At 48.4% G+C, this 18,781-nt stretch overlaps 1 protein-coding gene across 1 annotated transcript; it reads right to left on the bottom strand.

Moving 5' to 3' along the window:
* Positions 1–318: 318 nt before the first annotated feature.
* On the bottom strand, positions 319–11,401 carry GOLGA7B (golgin A7 family member B). The gene is made up of 5 exons (XM_052660774.1): positions 11,280–11,401; positions 3,659–3,784; positions 2,007–2,159; positions 1,821–1,922; positions 319–429 (listed from the first exon to the last, which is right to left on the bottom strand). The coding sequence occupies exons 1-5, from the start codon at positions 11,289–11,291 to the stop codon at positions 319–321; spliced, it is 504 nt and encodes a 167-aa protein (XP_052516734.1). The 5' UTR covers positions 11,292–11,401.
* Between the last annotated feature and the right edge of the window lie 7,380 nt (positions 11,402–18,781).

Raw genomic sequence — 18,781 nt, 5'->3', positions numbered from 1 at the left:
GGAGGGGAGCTGCGGAAGAAAGGGGTTTGTCCAATTAGTGTTGTCCCCACCCCCACCCCCGGTGGAAGACCTGCCTCCGTGTGACCCAGACTAGCCCCGTCGGATAAAAGCCAAGTCAGGAAGTGGACCGTCCTGCCAGTGGGCAAGGGGCGCCGGCTGATGGCCCGAGGGCGACACTGGGCGGGTCACCCTCCTTCCCGCCCTGGGCAGCAGGGTGGGCCCAGAGAATCAGAAGCGGGTGCTCTGGTAGCGCAGCCGCCTCAGGTCTGCGAGGCCCTCAGTCCAGCCGTACACCTCCCTGCAGGGACTCTCGGCCAGTCACCGGCCCCCCGCCCCACCGCCCCCACCGCTGCTGCTGCCGCTGCCGCTGCTGCTGCCGCTGCTCGAGCTGCCGCTGCTGCACCGGTCCTCGTAGATGGAAATCTCGATCTGCGCGGGCGTTAAGGGGGGGTGCAAACCGAAGGGAACCGGCTGATGGAGGTCAGCAGGAAAGCGCGAGCCCGAGCTGCTGCTGCTTCCCAGACAGGCAGGATGCGGACGCCTGAGAGCCACACCCAAACCCCTCCTCTCACCTGCGCCGGCTCAGCTCAGAGGCGCCTGCGCACATCCAGGACCCGGCGCTTACATTCTAGCGGGTCTAATCTTTGTATCCCAGCACGCGATGTACCCAATGTGCCCTGTAGCGGGTGTGATTGACCAGGAAAGTGTGAGGACTTGGCTGTCCTGAGTTCAAATCTCCCCATACCCAATCTCAGCTATGTGACTTTAGACCGATCACCTCACTTGTTACCATCCGTTATCTGATCTGTAAAATGGGGATAATAATAGAATCTTGGAGTTATTGTAAGAATTAAATGAAATAAAGCATGTAAAGGACTAAACACAATACCTGCACCTAGTAAAGGCTTGGTGACACGAAGCGCCTCTCCTTGGGCTTTGTAAGCATGAGATTCCCTGGGATTTGTGTTTTCTTTACCAGTAAATGTTACTTTTAAGAATTCTACTATCTGCTGCTGACTGGGGGTGGGGGGTGGAGGGATGTATGTTTACCTTGATCAGGAGGAGCGGGTAACCCTATAACACACTCGAGGGCCAGTCTCCCACTAAGACCTCCATCTTCTCATCTGTGAAAGGGGTACAAGGGACCTACCGCCTAGGCGTCAGTGAGGGTTAAATGCAAGGGCAGTGAAGAGTGGGCCTGGGCTCAGATCTTGGCTCTGGTAGTCGCTGGCTGGGCAGCTCTGAGTCAGGGTCCACTACAAGGGCAGTAAGAAGAGTTACCCATTTTACAGAGGTCTTATGAGAAGTACAGGAATTCATATTTTCAAAGCACTTACTGTGACATCTGGCATGTATTGGTATTAACCACTGCTTAAATGCAGGCTTCCCAGGTGGCACTAGTGGTAAAGAAGCCGCCTGCCAATGCAGGAGATATGAGAGATGCAGGTTCAATCCCTGGGTCGGGAAGAACCCCTGGAGAAGGGCATGGCAACCCACTCCAGTATGCTTGCCTGGAGAATCCCTTGGACAGAGGAGCCTGGCGGGCTACAGTACATAGGGTTGCAAAGAGTCGGACAGGACTGAAGTGACTTAGCACGCACACACGCACTGATTAAATGCAGCTCAATAAAAGCAAAGCCTAAAATTTACAAATAGCACTAACTAATGGTGGGAGAGGAAGGTCAATGATCAGGGATATGGGGAACCCTAAGAAATCCCTGAGCAGAGTCTCCTAGGGTGGTCCAGCTTCCTGGCAGCCTCCCCGGGGCTCCCGCTGGCTGCAGCCGGGTGCCTTCAAATGGAACAGCCAGAAAGGATACAACTCTCATCCCACGCTCCACGGGGTCTGTGAGCAGGAGGCCTCGGGGGGCAAAGACCTTCTCATTCTGCTCCTGGATGTAGCGGGAGATCTTCTTAAGAACCTGCGAGGAGAGGGGCCCATTGAGGCTGAGGCTGAACCGGAGCCCCAGCGGGGAGGGAACGTGGGGCTGTGGGGGAGTAGCCACCTTCTCATAGTGGGTCTCCATGCAGAGGAAGATGAAGTAGGCTGTGGCACAGGCCAGGCAGCCCTCGAGGTAAGAGCTGCCCCCAATCTTCTCGGCCTCCGCATAGAAGCTGTTGAGGGTCTTCACAGTCTCCTCAAAGAGCTGCCGCTCGATCTGGAGGGGGAGAGAGACAAGAAGCCGGACCCTGGAGTGTGGTTGCCGTGGTGGGGCCTCACCAATGTGGGGGTTGGGGGCACACAGGCAAGATCAGAGAGGTGCCCGTGGAGCACTTGACAGGAAGTCAGGAGACTGGGGGTCCAGTCCAGACTTGGCTATCAACTAACTGCGTGACCTTGAGCTAATGATTTAACTACTCTAGCCTCAGTTTCCACATCTATAAAATGGAAACATAATGATGACCTGTCCTCACTTGAAAACAGAAAACTCCCATGAAATCCAAGAGGTGAACATTTTCTGCAGTGGATCAGGTCTCTATGCTCTCCCTGCCAGGACTCTGATCAACCTGAGCACCCAGTTCTATCTATATCCACTATGGATGCAACTGTGTCCGTAAGGAAACAAAAGTCCTGTGAAAAAGCAGAGTCGGCCGTCAAGGCTCTTCTACCACTCAGTTTGGTACATCACTTCCTCTTCCTGGCCCTGAGCTTTCTCTCTTAAAGGAGAGGATGAACTAGAGCAATGCTTCTCCAACTTTAATGCATGTATGAATAACTTCGGAATCTTAAAATGCAGATTATGAGTCAGTAGATCCAGGGTGGAGCCTGAGATGCTGTTTCCAAGAAACAGGATGTTGCCTGTGAACAGGCCACAGTTTTGGTTCAAGGGCTTAGAGGTTCTCAATTCTGGTGCACACTAAAATCTCCTGAGAAGATTTTAAAACGTAGGCACACCCAGGTCTTGCCTCCAAGAGATTCTGATTCAAACAGTCTGGGAAGGGGGAGGGTGGGTCAGAGCAGCAAAGACCACCACTGTCCTAGTTTACCCAAGCTGACACCTGCAATTTTTTTCAAAAGCTCCCAGGTGGTTCTAATGGGCATCCAATCATGATCAGCACCGCACTAGGAGATCAGAGATTCTCAAAGCGGGATCCATAATCACCCGAAGCCATATCCCCTGGGGCTTTCTCATTAAAAATTAAGATCTTCAGCCCAGCTGTACATTGGAACCATCTGTGGAAATTTAAAGCAATGCTGATGCCTGGGCCCCAGCCCCAGACACTCTGATTTGATTGATCTTGGGTGTGGTCTGAGCATCAGGATTCTTTTAAGCTCCCCAGGAATTTCTAATGCACAGCTGGAGTTGAGAAGTGCTTCTAAAAAGAGATTCCTGAACCTAATCCTGCAGCTGAGTCAGCACCTCTGATGACACCTGATATTATCCAATAAGACTCAGGAATTCGTGTTTGTTTGACAAGCTCCCTAGGTAATTCTCTGAAATTTGAGAACCACTGAACTAGAAAATCTCTGAATTTTTTTTTCAGCTCTAACTTTCTAGGAGGTGACAGTGAGGCAAAATGCTTTAGTTCTTCCACATGAAGTAGCTGAGCAAGTTGTTTCCTATACTATTTTTATCCTAGAAAAAGATAAATATTCTAATAAGCCCCTCAGTTCCATCATGGTCTGTGTCCCAAGTTTAGGCAAAGACATCCTTACCCGACTGTCCAACTCTGGGGGGAACTTGGTCTGGAACTGGCAGATGGTCCCATCGCTGTAGTCTCTCTGGATAAAGACCTTGGTGGCCAGTGAGGCACTTCGCCGGAGCTCCTGCAGATTGTGGACCTTGGGAATTGATCAGGAGACATGAACTCAAGGTGATCTTCCTTCTAGGTTTGTCCAAGGCTGAGTGGTTTATTAGGATGTGGGCCTTTCATAGCTAAAATCAGGAAAGTTTTCAGGAAACCAGGACAAGTTGTCCACCCTACAAGTGTTCAAGGAAGGCCATGGGAAGCAGGCCTGTCAAGATTACCCCAGAGGATGCCTCCAGCTATCCCAGAAATATCCTGAAAAAGCCTGAAGCAGGGCCATAGTTGAGCCAAAATGAGAGGTTCTGGAACCACCAACAGAGCCAGGAACAAATTGTAATGAAAGGAAAACATTTCCTGGTGGCTCGCCCAGATCCTCCTCTCTCTTGGTCTCTCTCCTTCATACACACACACACACACACACACACACGCATGCATGCCCATGGTAGGGCCTTTCACTCTTTCATTCATTCAGCAAGTTTCAAACATTCACAACTTGTCAGGCCTTGGCTTGGAGACCCCAGCACTGAATCAGACTGATGCCTCAAGTGGGGCTGACAGCACTTTACTGGGGAAGCGGAGCACGTGGGGCAGAGGAAGACAGGATGTACCCATGAACTCAGAGGGAGATTGGGGTTCAGGCCAAGTTATGACCCAGGTCAGAGACACCACAGATCATTTCCATGTCCAGCACTTCTCATCACAGGAATGAAGGGGGCCCACAGACACCAAAATTCCCCAGAGAAATCTGTGGAAGATCTAGGAGCAGATCTTCCGAAACTGAAGAAGTCTCCTGCCGGGGCAGGAAGGAGTGGAGGGACTTTGGTCCCTTGTCCACACCTGAGGACTTGGCATTGACGCGGACTGTAGAGTCTGGGGGGAGTGGGCTCAGTTCCACAGAAGAACAGAGCCTCTTTCTTGCACTTCTAGCCTCCATCACCCACATTTGAGACAAGCAACCCACTGGGTGAAATATGTCAGACATTAGAACTACGTGGAGCCCAAGCCCCAGAGGCAGACTGAACACAGCCAGTTCATCCTGTGTAATTAAGGTGAATCCATTCAGTCACTCGGCTTTCATTTATTGAGTCCCTACTATTGCCAGGCTCTGGGGATGCTGAGCAAAAGACAGTCGTGAGCTCCAGGGAGAAAGACAAGTAAATATATAATGAATCAGACTGTGATAAATGCTACAGAGAAGTAGCATCTTACCCAGAAAGGCTTGCTCAGAAAAGGCTTCCTGAGGTCTGTGCGGAGTCGTACAGAAACTACCAGTAGTAGCGGGTTGGCAGGGGGGGTGGAGGGGGGGGTGCGGAGAAAAGGCAACCCAGAGGGAGAAGCCTGTGCAAAGTGAGAGAGGCAGCGGAGAACAAGTTCTGCTGCAATGACTGGAGGCAGATTTCAGCAAGAATAGACTGGTTTGCAGGTCAGATAAAAGCAGTAGATGAAGAGAGTATAGAGGCGGCAAGGGGTAGATCGCAAAGCGCTTGACACGTTTCTACTGGAGGGGATGATTTCTGATAGAAGATACTTACACTTGCTTAAGAACTAGGGAAGAATAAGTTACAAGAAAAAGGTTGTCAGTATGGTAGTAGGAGCAGATCCAGGGCCTGGGATGGTGCAAAAGCAGAGACTGCAAATGAGATTTTCCTAAATCCACGTGAGTTTTGCTCTGTTTAAGAGTGTGAGCCCACAGTATTGTGATCAGATGAAATAACGTACAAGTGCTCCTATAGTCTTAATCATCCTTGATTCCCCTAATCAAGGTTTTAATTGAGAGTCCCTTGACTTTTAGCAGGATCCTATGATGACTTTGAAAAATAAAGAATGCTTTGGTAACATAAATAAGTTCATCAGTGCATGCTCTGTTTAGTTAAGGTTTCACATGGTTGTGTTTTCAAAAGAAAAGGAGGGCCTGTGACCTTCTTCCACCCTTCTAAACCAACTACATGAGCCCGTCAACCTTGAAGATGGAGTCCCCTGGCCCCAGACGGGTCATTCTGGCAGCTTCGTGAGTGGTGCACTGAAGCGGGCATGACTGGGGTAGGGGGCCAGTTGGAGGGATGACTATCTTTGCAATAGTTCAGGGGAAAACTAAAGTGGGTCTAAGTTAGGAAAAATTATGGTGAGAATAGAAAGGGAAAGAACAGTGCTTCAGTCATTCTGAAATGGGCTCGGCTTCTTCCCTTCCAATATCCCCCTTTGTCTATGCCCAAACGCACCATGCGCTACCATGGGGGTTGTATGTCTCTAGTGACTGGTGGGCTATTGACTCTAGACAAGAAGCTGTTGATGCCTTCCTCTTAGGCACACAGCTAGATTAGTTCTCAGCCTCCTTTTCAGTTAAGTGCGGCCATATGACTGAATAGAATGTGAGTGGGAATGATGAACGTCATGTAAAGACCACCCCTCCTCTGTGATCTTGCCCTGTCCACAGAAACCAAGGGAGCCATGTGTTGAAGATAGCGGAACCACAGGCTGAAGAGAACCTGGGTCCCTGAATCACTGCTTGGAGGAGAGCCACCGACTGATCAGGAACACAGGCCTGAGCAAGAAACAAACCTCTATTTTATTACAGCATTTAAGATTTTAGGGCACTACCTGGCATAATACATTCCCATTTCTTTTTGGCATTTATCCACAAGTAGCCAGAGCAGAAAGAGTCAGTACCCTCTCCAAACCCAACAGTATCCTGAGCCTGAGAATACTATCCTGGCTCTGGATGACTAGGGATCTTCTTCCCTACCTGGAGAGTGCTTGTGGGGGTCTTGAGGAGTTCCTAGAAGGTGGTATCAGACACACTTTATACGCCAGAGCCCTAGTTCCCCAGATCTACTCAGAGCACACATATCATAAAGCCATCTGCAGTTAGTGACGAGTAGGATCTGGGGTAAGGCAGAGTCTCTTGCCTCTCCATCCATGGTGGCTTGGTTGTGAAGTGCCATAAAGCCCTGGCGGGTAGATAACCCACTGGCCAAGGAGCAGGAAACTGGCCTGCCAGTCCTGGCCACAGGATTCTGGGGAAGTCTTCCCCTCTGGGCTTCTGTTTCTTCAGCTTGAAACTGAGAAGCTGGAACTACATCATCACTAAAGCCCTTGCCAGCTCTGACATTCTAAAGGCCTTATCAGGGATTAGGAATGCAAATGTTTTCAGGGACTAAGCATGTAAGTGAGTCAGGTAGCTGTTGTTCAGTTGCTCAGTCGTGTCCAACTCTGCGACCCCATGGACTGCAGCACGCCAGGCTTCCCTGTCCTTCACCATCTCCTGGGAGCTTGCTCAAACTCATGTCCATTGAGTCAGTGATGCCATCCAAACATCTGGTCCTCTGTCATCCCCTTCTCCTCCTGCTTTCAATCTGTCCTAGCATCAGGGTTTTCTAATGAGTCGGCTCTTCACATGAAGTAGCCAAAGTATTGGGGACTGTGACTAATTAGAGAACTCATGTGCTGTCTCAAGAAAGCAGCTGATCGTTGCCATGTGAGTATATGTGCCCAGGTTGCCACAATTCTGATTTTTTAAGAGAAGCCATAAATTCAGATTTCCTTAATATCAGATATCTAGATTTTTTTAATGTTTCCAATGAATTTTTTTTAATTTATAAGCACTGAGCAGACCAAATAAGGCACATCTGTAAACTAGATTCATTCCTAAAGCTGCCAGCTTAGGACCTCTGAACTAAAATCCCAGGGTGGGGCCCTTTGGACCAGAGCTAGAACCAGAGCCCAAGCCACTTGCCAGCTACTTAGCTTTCAAAAAGCTGACAGGAGTTTTCAGTCAAGATCCACAGATCCACGATGCTCTCCACCCCTGGGCAGCACTCCTGGGGTTTCCTAAATGTGCCTTTCCCCTTCCTGAACTCTCCCCTCTCTCTTATCACCATCCCCCAGCTGCTGGCACCTGAGGAAAGACAGGACCAAGAGGCATTGCACGAAGAAGAAAGAAAATCAGCAGAAAGATCTGCAGGCACCAATTTTCAAACTGTAGTGTGTCAGGAAGAGGAGGCTGCCAGGGGAGTGGGTACCCCTGGCCTCATATCTAGGGTCTGTGCACCTGACAGAGTCAACGTGGAGGACTCCAAGGAGCAACGGAGCGAACACTGCAGAGCAGGTGAGCACTCCCAGGCGGAGGCCCCAGCTGGCCCACATCTCCATCCTCATTAAAAACCAGCTAATTCCCAAGGACACATCTGAGACTCAACTCAAGAATCAGAAGACTCAGATGATGAGCCAACACCATGCTCTCTGGCTGGGGTGTGGAGGAGGAGTGAGGATGGTGAATCACAGGCAGCAGGTTGGGCCTCAGGATGGAAACCTGGGCACAGGGCCTCCTTCCTTCTCAGACTGCACCAGCGCCCCAGCCTGTTGTCTGCTGCTGCTGCTAAGTCACGTCAGTCGTGTCTGACTCTCTGCAACCCCATTGTCTGCTGCTTGTTAATTCCATACCTCAGAGATCAAACCTTCAATGCCCCTCTTGGATAATGCTACTTTGTTGTTATTGGTTAATCTCTAAATTGTGTTGGATTCTTAGCAACCCCATGGACTGTAGCCCACCAGACTCCTCTATGCATAGGGATTTCCCAAGAAAGTATACTGGAGTGGGTTGTCATTTCCTTCTTCAGGGGGTCTTCCCGACCCAGGGATCAAACTCATGTCTCCTCCATTGGCAGGTGGATTCTTTACCACTGAGCCACCAGGGAAGCCCCTAGTGCTACTTGGGTGCATTTTGAAACCTCTTAGAGGCCAAACTTCACCACTTGGAGAAGTTCCTCCCAGCCAGGCATTTCCCAGTTGTCCTTGGCCATTTGGACTGGTTTCCAGGGCAGGCCCTGATCCCATGACACACATTCACAGAGGTTTGTCACGGAGGAAATGGGCTCATTGCAGCTTTCTAAATAGGTCAGTGTACAGCTCAGGAGGCTTTACCCTCCTCTGGGGTTCTCACACACACACCCCTCCCCTAATGCCCACTCCTAAACAGAAATTAGGGAGTAGAAACGATCCAGTCTCCATGCCTTCCATCCAGGGGTCCAAGGATATCCAGTCTTTCTCAGTTCTCTCCTTCTGTTTCTTCTTCCCTCTCCATCCCTCTCTCCCTACCTCCTTCTCCCTCCCTCCCCCTTCTCTTCTCAAAACATCTTCCACTGGAGCTGAGGACTTCCCATTCAGAATCCTAAGGGAATGGCCCTAGGAGCTTGGCATGAGGTTTTCTTTCTCCCAACAGGTTTTTCCTGGTAATCTTAACTCAATCCTAACAGTAAAAACAGCCTGGGGAAAATGGCTCACTCTGCAGCCCAGATAATGTGGACGTCCTGTGCCTTGGCAGAACTAAGGCTTCCTCCCTCAGTGCCATCATCAGAGTATAGCCAAGGACCAACCGGGAAACGGGCAATGTTTGTCCTCAGCCTCTCCCCCTTCTGGGCATGCCTCCTTCCCTCTGCCCTCAAGCTGAACCAGCCAGGCCATTCAGAGTACCTGAGTCCCCACACTCCAGCCCTTCCCGAACTCCTTTGCATCCTTCACTGTCAAAAGACCCCTAGTCCTCTTCTGTCTATTGGGCAACACAGCTGACTAACTGAACACACTGGATGCAAAAAAAAAAAATTACTGGCCATGGAGGCAGAAGGCTCAAGTTCTCCTGGCTCTGCCACTTTTTAAGCCATATTTTCTTGGATAAGTCTCAGCACTCCAGTTGCATCATCTGTAAAATGGGATAATGATGCTTTCCTTGGCTCCTTCACAGGGATTAGGCAAGCTTCTGAGCCTCAATTGTCTCATCTGTTAATTGGGGATAATGACACCACCCTCGCCCACTTCACAGCGTTGCTTTAAAGCTCAAAGGAGATCATGCATGTGATAGCACTCTGTACACAAGAAAATGCTATGTTCACAGAAGCGTTATGAGCAGAGCCTCTCCCAGGCTAACAGCAGCCACCTGGAAACACTGCCTCCACCAAGAGATGTAAGCCTGCTGGTTGGAATCTGTGAACCATAGCAGAATGGAGAGGGAGGTTTGCTGGGACAAACAGGCCTCTTGGAATCTGTCAGATCTCATCATAGATGTGGACACCTTCTATGCCCACACTGCTGGCCCAACTGGGCCTGAGTGGCTGAACTTTCCCCTTCCTGCCCAACAGCAGCAGCCTCTCTACTGCAGTCTGGCAGCCTTGTCTGGAAGGTGACCAGCTCCTTGGCATCTCTCCTTTGCTCTCCCCCCGCCTCTTCTCAGTATCTTTGGCACTCTCTGAGCACTCTGCATACCTCCACCCTAGAAACCAAGCTTCATGAGTCTGCTCAGGACTTGCCCTTCACTGGGTCCTAGGTGACGAGCTCTCCTACTTAACCCTGTGCCTTGTCAGAAAGCTGAGTGATGTCAAGCAACTGCATCTCATTCCATGGTGGCAACAACAGAAGAATAACAACAGCAACACTTGGCACTGATGTCGCACTGATCAGCAGGATGCCCAGAGGCACTGCCTAGCATCATTCAAAAGCCTTTGCTGTCCCCCGGGCTTGTGTTCCAGCTGGGCTGGAAACGAGGAAACACCACCAAAAAAAGTCAGCGTCAGAACAGGGGAGATCTGGTGTCCTGGGTTCCACTCCCAAATTCAAAGAAGAAACTTCCAGCTCTGGTGCTGACATGCTGTGACTATTAAATAGATCCTCTTCGTGATGTATTAGTTCTACCGCTTATAAAGTGGGAATATAAAGAGCCCCGTTTCCCTTGCAAAATGAGGGGGTAGAGAAGGTAATTCCTAATCTCTTAAGCACTAGACACAGATCCTGTCCTCATTCAATAGGTCCTTGGTTCAGCTTTCAAGCCCCTTGAAGGTGACACACCTATAGGCACACCCTGAAGAAGGCAGCTCCTCCCACCACACACAAGAGAAACAGATCTTCTGGTACAGGGAACTCAAAAGAGGTGAAGAAGTGAGAAAGGGTCATACGCAAAATTGAGCTGGTGCAGGCAGATCATTAAAACCAACTATTTGGGGTTTTGACCTGAGGATTCTTTGTCCCCTCCTGTCCCCCACGCCCCGCCTCCGTGGAGGAAATGCGGATATGAAGGTAGGTCTGTCATCTCTCTGCCAGACTTTTGGGATCAGAAGCTAGATGGCTGCATCGCATAGCAACAGCAGCCAGCCGCCTTCCCTCCCTAAAACAGGCTCAGGCTGGTCTCCAACCCTCTAGGGAAGTGGTTTCAGGACTTGCAGTCCGTGAGAAGGGGAAATCCCAGCTGAAGCCCCAGAGCAACCCTGGCACTAATGCCAACAAGTGGTGCAGACAGCTTCGGGACTCAGATGAGGAAGATTGACACGCCAGGGGTCAAATAAGCTCCAGTGAGGAGCCCCTTTCTTCCACCCTGCCACTCCACCTCCCCCCTGCGCCCTCCCTCCGGACCTGATCGGAAAACCACCCCATCCCATCCTACCCCAGCCCCCTCATCCAACCCCATTCCACCCTTTCCCGCCCCTAGAAGCGATCTCTTCCCACAGCAGTCAGGCATTGACTGCGGGCCGGTGCTCGCCCCCTACCTCAGTGGCCATGTTCCGGGGGCGCTGGCTGCTCCGAGCCCGCTGCGGGGCCGGTCGAGGAGGGATGTTGGCTCGGCTGACTCCGGGAGCAGGTGGGCTGACAGCGACAAGACCGGGGCCCGGGCGGTGTCCGCGGTGCTGATGCGGACGTCGCGGACCGGAGTGCCTCTGGGCGGGTGGGCCGGCGGGCGCCTAGGTCCTGGAGACGATCACTGTGCTGTCCGCGGTGCTGATTAGGGCGCCGGGCCGGAGAGGCGAGGCCGCACCCGAGGCTCTTCAGGGCCCGATCGCTAGTTGCCGCTGCTCCTGCAGGCAACGGCCTGGTTATCTTTGACAGCGGTGGCGGGCGTGGGGGCGGCGGGGAAGGGGGAGGAGGGGCCAGGCGCCTCCGCAGATAGGCGGGGGGAAGCCGAGGCCCCCAGACTCCGGCGCCCGCCCGCCGGAGAGGAGCCCCGCCCGCGGCCGGAGGCTCCGCTCCCGCCGGGCCCGGAGGCCCCGCCTCTCCTGTCTATCCTTCCCCCTAATAAGAGCGCCAGGAGCTCTGCGCTCACTACCGAGGCCTCCCAGGGCTTCCAGACTCGGAGGAAAGAGAGGTAGGACCATTCTGGGACAAGACATTCCAGCTTGCTAAGGCTGACGGTCCTCGACTCGTTCGCGGGCCCCCAGGTGCGGCTGTCTTTACCATTCCAACACCCCTCTTCCCAACCCCTCCCCAACCGTGACCCTGGCTGCCTCTTATGTTTTTGTTCTTCTCTTTTCTCTCTTATGTTTCTTCTCTGTGGCCCCCTCTCGAGGCTTGCATGTACATTCCTTCCTATCCCCTCTGTCCTTTTCACTGCCATGAAACCTGGCAGCTAGAGGAGGATGCTGCAGACCACAGATAATAGTTTCCTTCCTTTAAATATGTGCCCTTGTTTCATCCCCAGAAATACCCTGGGGTCCCGTCTTTCAGGGAACTCCAGACTGAAGCCAGTCTCTCCTTGCTGCTTTTCCTGGCTCTGACCCCAACACTTAGTCTTCCCTCTCTCCTCTGAAATCCCAGAATTTGCACACACACACCATCACCACCACTTAAAAATCACTAGCAGATGATGCCAAACTGGTATGCCCACTCTTTAAGCAGGTCTGGCTCTGGTGCCTCTTTCACATTTTTCAACATCACACCTTCCAACCAGATGACCTATCTATCTGTATAATAAACAAAAAGGAAGCACCAACACAGGTGCCCTTTTATACACCCATATACCCGCCTTGGTCTCTGAGAGAAAGCTGGGAATATTCCTCTGCAGCTCACAGTTGCCTGAGGGTTAACAGACACAGTTAGCCAGGAGACCTGAGTCCTGGCTCAGGCAGTATGACCTTAAGCAAACACTTCACATCGGTCTTCTTTCTGTAAACTGAGTATTGAACTTCACTAGACTATTTCTAGGGTTCTTTTTTTATTTTAAAATTTTCAAACATACAGAAACTTTGAAAGGTTAGTACAGTAAACTGTACTATCCACTTGGCTTCACCAATTGTTAGCATTTTGTCACACTTGCTGGATAGATACAGAAACATAGAGATACAGTTGGCTAGATTATTAGAAAGTGAGGGTTTATTCTTAAGTACTTCACCATATATCTCCTAAAAATAAGGGCATTCTCCTACCTAATCACAATATTATTATCATACTTTAAAAAGTTCCATATTATCTTATATTCTAGGATAGCTTATTGCCCCTAAAAGACATTAATAGCAATGACCCCTCAGAACATCTCAAGTTTAATAGCTAACATTTGTTGAGCACTTATGATGTGCCAGACCATATTCTACATGTATTATCTTATATAATCCTCATAATTACTCTTTGAAATAAATGCCTTTTATTATTTCCACTTTACAAATGAGGAAACTGAGTAAGTTACTGGAGGTCACATGGCCTGTGAGGAACAGAGTCAAGATTCAAACACAGGCAGTCGAGCTCCAGGGCTCATGTGGTTGATCCCCCTAGCTGTACTGTCTCCTTCCAGCATCCTGTAGCCTATGAATTAGCAAAACAGTAACCACATCTCCAATTGCCTGTTTCACAGATAAACACACTGAGTCCCCAAGGATAAGGACATGCCAAAGAAATTAAAGGCAGATGTTTCATTTCACCTATAGCTTTGCAAATGATTTGGCATCGAACAACAACCTGAAAATATCTGTGAATCCCACGGTGGTCTCTGGTAATAAACAAACACACATCTGATGATCTCCATGTATACCTCTCCCAGTTCCTTACACTTGGTTTTGATCATATTAATTAGACAACCACATCTGAAAACCACTCTCTTCACTTGAAGATAACACAGCTGGATGAGTGCATTCTACGTATATTTGTTGAACACCTACTACATACCAGGCATTTTTCTAGGAGATTGGGACACAGGGATGACTAAATGCATGAAGATTTTGTTCTTACTGAAACTTATATTAATAGGGAAATGATCAATAATGGATTAGCAAAAAGTATCAAATATCTCAAGTTGTAATCACTAGTAGGAAGAAAAGTAAAGCATGGTATTGAGAAAGAAATGGGGGTAGATGGTATTTTAGAAAAAATACGGCAAGTTTTTTAAGGTGACTTTGGGCAGAGGCCTGAAGGAAGTGAGAGAATTTAGCATGCAGTTATCTGAGAAAATTGACAAAGCTTAGAGGACAGAATATGAGGGCTCTGAGGCAGGGAGTGGGCTTGGCATGTTCAAATAGCAGGGAGACCAGTGTAGCTAGACTGGAGGGGGCAAAGGAAAGAGAGACAGAAGCTGAAACCAGAAAGGGAGCAGGAGCCAGGTTTTACATGACTTGTCGGCCCTCATGAGGATTTTGAATTCCATTCAGAAAGTGGGATGGCAATCCTTAAAGATTTAGAGTAGAGGCGTGGTATTATCTAATTGCAGTTTTTAATAGATTGCTCTAGATGCTAGGGTTGGCAGAGATGCAAGAAAAAGCAATGAGGCCAATTAGGAGGCTGTTAGAGTTATCCAGTCAAGATATGGTGGTGGCTGAGATTAGGGGAGTAACAGTGGAGGTGGTAAGAAGTGGCCAGACTCTAGATATTTATAACTTGGAGGAAATGCTGAAAGGACCTGTGGATGGATTGAGGTTGCAACATGTAAGAAGTTAAAGATGATTCCAAGGTTTGAAGTCTCAGCCACTGAAACAAAGGAGTTGTTATTTACTGAGGGAGGAAGACTAAGGGCTGAGCAAGGATGGGGAATACAGAGTTTGGATGTGTTTAGTTGATTCAGGGTATTTTTAATAATTATAATTTGGCTGCATTAGGTCTCAGGTGCAGCTTGAGGGATCTTCATTGCATAACCTGAGCCCTTTCGTGTGGTGCATGGATTCTCTAGTTGTGGCACACTGGCTTAGACGCTCTGTGGCATGTCAGATCCCAGTTCCCTGACCAGGGACTGAACTCGCATCTCCTGCATTGTAAGGTGGACTCTTAACCACTGGACCCACCAGGGAAGTCCCCTTGGTTTAGCTTTGAAGTTTGATATGCATGTTAGACATCTTAGTAAAGTACGCAGTTGGCATTCACGGAAGAGGTAGAGGGTTGGAAATAAAAACTTCAGGAGTCATCAGTATGTGAATGGTATTTCAAACCATGGGTCTAGATGAAATTATCTAGGGAATGGGTAAAGCTAGAAAAAAAATTAAGAACCAGTCCTGGTACTTTATTACTTACAGGTTGGGAAGACAAAAGGATTCTGAGAAGAGTGGCCCCTGAAGTAGAAGCACACCTGAAGACAGTGGTATCCTGGAGCCAAGTGAGAAACCTGCTAACAGAGTCTTACCAGCTGCATTGAGTGCTGTCTGCATATAGAATAACATCAGAGTAACATGAAGGCTAAGAAATAACCACTGGACCCGGCGGCAAGAAGGTCGCTGGTGATCTTGATAAGGGCTGTTTTAGTGGAGCATGGAGATGAGATTCTGTTTAAAATGGGTCCAAGGGTCAGAATGGAGGAGAGGAAGTAGAGATGCTGGAAGTGTAGACAACTCTTTCAGTCATTTTGCTGTCGAGTGACAAGTACCGTGGTGGCTTGAGGGAGAGAAAGGAGCAAAGGAGGTTCTTTTAAGATGGGAGACATTAGAGTCTGGGGTTTGCTGACAGGAATAATCTACCAGAGAGGAAACACTGATGGCTCTGAAAAAAGAGGGTTAATAGCAGAAGCAAGCCCTTAAGAGGTCAGCGAAGAATGGGCAAACGTGGAGGGGGGTGGCTTTGGAAAGGAGCACAGACAATTTCCCACCACAAATACAATGGAAGAAGCACAGTATGGGCCACCAGTATAAGTAGACTAGGAGGTTTTGTGGTGCAAGTTAAGACCTGAGCTCTACACCTTATTCCTCTTCAACTAGCTGAGACCTGCATGCATCACAACATTTCTAAACAAGTACATTCAACCACTGTGTATGAAGTTTGCTGTGTGCCAAGCACAGTGCTGGCACTTTCCTGTAGAGCCCAAGGAGAGTTCTCCTTACCAGTGAAATTACAAGACTAGGACTCTGTACAGAACCTTGAACTCATCTATGCAAGGATGAATGATCCCTTCTAATACGCAGCTCCTCTGACTAGAAAAAGACAGTAACAGCCTCAGCCTTTTATTACTACATTGCCTCCAGGGCTGTTACCACAGTCTTGACAGACCTCAGGCTTAGAGGCATCAAAGTGGAAGCTATGGAGAGAGATCCACTTTCAGAGTGAGGAGAGCTTCCTACAGTACTGACTCGAGGCTGCAATGGAATCCTACAGAATAGGATGTTCCCACACTCCAATCACTTGGACTTTAACTCTGGAGGAAGGAGAAGATGCTGAGATTTAATCTGACTGATCATTATTACCCAGCTGCCTTGGGACAAACCAGCCCCTATGCAAAAGCCTAGCTCTTTGATGTTTTTTGTCATAAATTAATGAGTTTGCCCACAAAATAACATCAAAGAAGATCCACTAACTAATTCAGTGTTATCATCCTCTAATCTTCGGCTGCATTGGAAAGTCTCCCCCAAAAGGACCACAGCCAGAAAAGGAAACCAGCGGAAAAATTTGGAAATCATGCTACCTGGAAAGAGATGAGAGGGAGACGAAGTCCTGCAGACTTGCAGAAGAGACACAGAAAGAGCTCCCTAATCTCAGGGAAAGGAAGGAAAAGCAGGAGCGGGGTGGAGATTCTCCGCATGCAGGCTTGAGGGGAAACTGTGGTCTGTCAAGTCTTAAATGGTGTCGTCTCAGAGCACACTGTGGAGACTACAAGGAAGTGTGTGGTAGGAACCTTGTCCCTGGAGTCAGATGACACGGGTTTCAACCTCCGGCTTCTGCTGCTCACTGTATGACCACCAGCAAGTCTCAGTCTCTCTGGGCCTCTGTTCTCTGATGTGTAAATTGGTGGCAACAATTTTCTTCCCCAGTCAAAATCTCTCCAAGTATAGGAGGCTATCTCTTGATGCCACCTACTCTTTCAAATCTGGTCTTTCAAGAGGACGACAGGAAAAGATTTATGGAGATGCTTGCTAAAGATCCTCCCACAGTAATGTTTCTTCCAGGCCAAGCAAGTTTTCCTAAAGCACAGAAAAGAATAGCCAGCATGCTTTATTTAATTCACTGAACAGATGCTTAAAAAAAAAAAAACCCACTGTATACCAGACAGAAAGATGACTATGGGATGTTTTCAACCCCCCAAAGACACCAAACTCTAGTCAGGTGATGGCCGGTCTCCATGATAAGTATTAAGGCAGAGACAGTTTCTTTAGAAACTGAGGTCCAGAAAAAGTTTTACCAACTACATGACATTTGGGCTTGGACTTCAAGGATTACTATCGTATCCCCAGGCAGTGGATGAAGGAGCACCATGTGAAAAGGCATGAAGGCATGAAAGGTTCCTAGAAACACAGAACCTTTGGAACGTCAAACTCAGGAAAGCAGCTGCAAGGCAGTATCAGGGATGACTGCAAAGGCCCTGGAAACATGAATGAAAGGGGCCTGCTCTAAAAATAGTACAGAGCAGGCAGACCGTGACACTTGTCTGGAAGTGGAGTCACTAGGAGGTGACTAAGCGAATGGGAGGTTTCTTCATTCATAGTCTCCATGTCTCTCTCGCTGTGTCTTTTTCTCTCTTCCTTTTTCTTTTACAGGAAGTGGAGTGGGAGGCAAGTTTCCATAAGAACTCACAGCTACCCCAAGAGAAACTGCCGATACTGGGATTCTTAGCTACACTGCATTCCTGTCATGATGACAGCTACCATGCTGGAAGCCCGGCAGAATTCCCAAAGAACCCCTGTTCTGAGAATGGTTCCAAAGGCCCTCTGCAGGAGCAATTATCGAAGGACTGACTGCAGGGCCTCACCTCCACACTGGCAACAAATTCACCAATTGCTTCCAACCATAGCCAACTGGGGGGAAGATTGCAAAGCTTCTAAGTGGTGGAAGTTCTTTAAAGAAGTAAATAAGCACAGGCATAAAGGGTAATGGGTGCTTATAAAGCATCATTAATCATGAGAGCCAAAAGGAGTTCAATCCAATTTCACTGGCAGAAACCTTTGTTCAAAAGAAACCTCACATAAAAATCAGAGACATAAAACAAATCAAAGAAAGTGGATTTGCATGAATGGGGGGAAAACTTACCTACTTTCCCACCCTCTCACTCCCTACAAAAGCCCCCAGCTTTTGCAGACCTCCCAGGACTCAGTAGAATATGGGTTTTTTTTTTTTAATCGTGAAAGTAACACATGCCTATGATTTTAAAAATGCAAACATACAGAGAGGCGTATAATAAAAGGCAAGAGTCCCCCACCTACTGTATCTTACACGTTCCTACCTTCAAGTCATTTCTCCCCTGGAAGAAATAACTTTTCACTCTTTAGCTATTTCTGCTTTAAATTCTGATTTTTCAGAAGTTTCCTTTACATTGCTAAATGATATGCCTGTAGTTCTATTTCTTGTTTTCTTAACTTTAGAAACTTTTTTCCTGTTTTCTGCTGTGACAACAGAGAACTTAACTCACCCTGCCACCCTCACATACCAATATAATTACAGTACTATTTGAATTTAACTTTTATTTTTATCAAAGTAATACACAAGTAGTTAGTTTAAAATTTCAGCCAGGGACAAAGGTTTATCATGAAAAACAGAAGCCCTGTCCTGCAATCACTATGTAAAGCTGTATGGAGATTCTACAAAAGACTAAAAATGGAACTACTGTATAATTCAGCAATCACACTCCTGGGTATACATCTGAAGAAAACAAAACGTTAATTTGAAAGTATACATGCACTCCAGTGTTCATAGCAGCATTATTTATAAGATCCAAGATACGGAAACAACCTAAGTGCCCATCAACAGATGAATGGGTAAAGAAGATGTGGCTTATATACACAAAGGAATAGAATACTGCTCAGCCATAAAAAAGAAAGAAGTTTTGCCATGGCTAGAACTAGAGGGTACTGCTGCTGCTAAGTCGCTTCAGTCATGTCCG

The sequence above is a fragment of the Budorcas taxicolor genome, chromosome 23 (assembly GCF_023091745.1).
Source record: "Budorcas taxicolor isolate Tak-1 chromosome 23, Takin1.1, whole genome shotgun sequence".
Classification (NCBI taxonomy): Eukaryota; Metazoa; Chordata; class Mammalia; order Artiodactyla; family Bovidae; genus Budorcas; species Budorcas taxicolor.
Note: the sequence above shows the minus strand (reverse complement) of the source record. Positions and strands in the feature narration are given on the sequence as shown.

What these genes read in the sequence shown, in the direction of transcription:
- GOLGA7B (XM_052660774.1), bottom strand. An exon ending in TGGAGACCCACTATGAGAAG is followed by an intron (nt 1,923 to 2,006) that starts GTGGCTACTCCC and finishes CTCTCCTCGCAG; the next exon opens with GTTCTTAAGAAGATCTCCCG. An exon ending in TGGAGCGTGGGATGAGAGTT is followed by an intron (nt 430 to 1,820) that starts GTATCCTTTCTG and finishes ACGCCCGCGCAG; the next exon opens with ATCGAGATTTCCATCTACGA.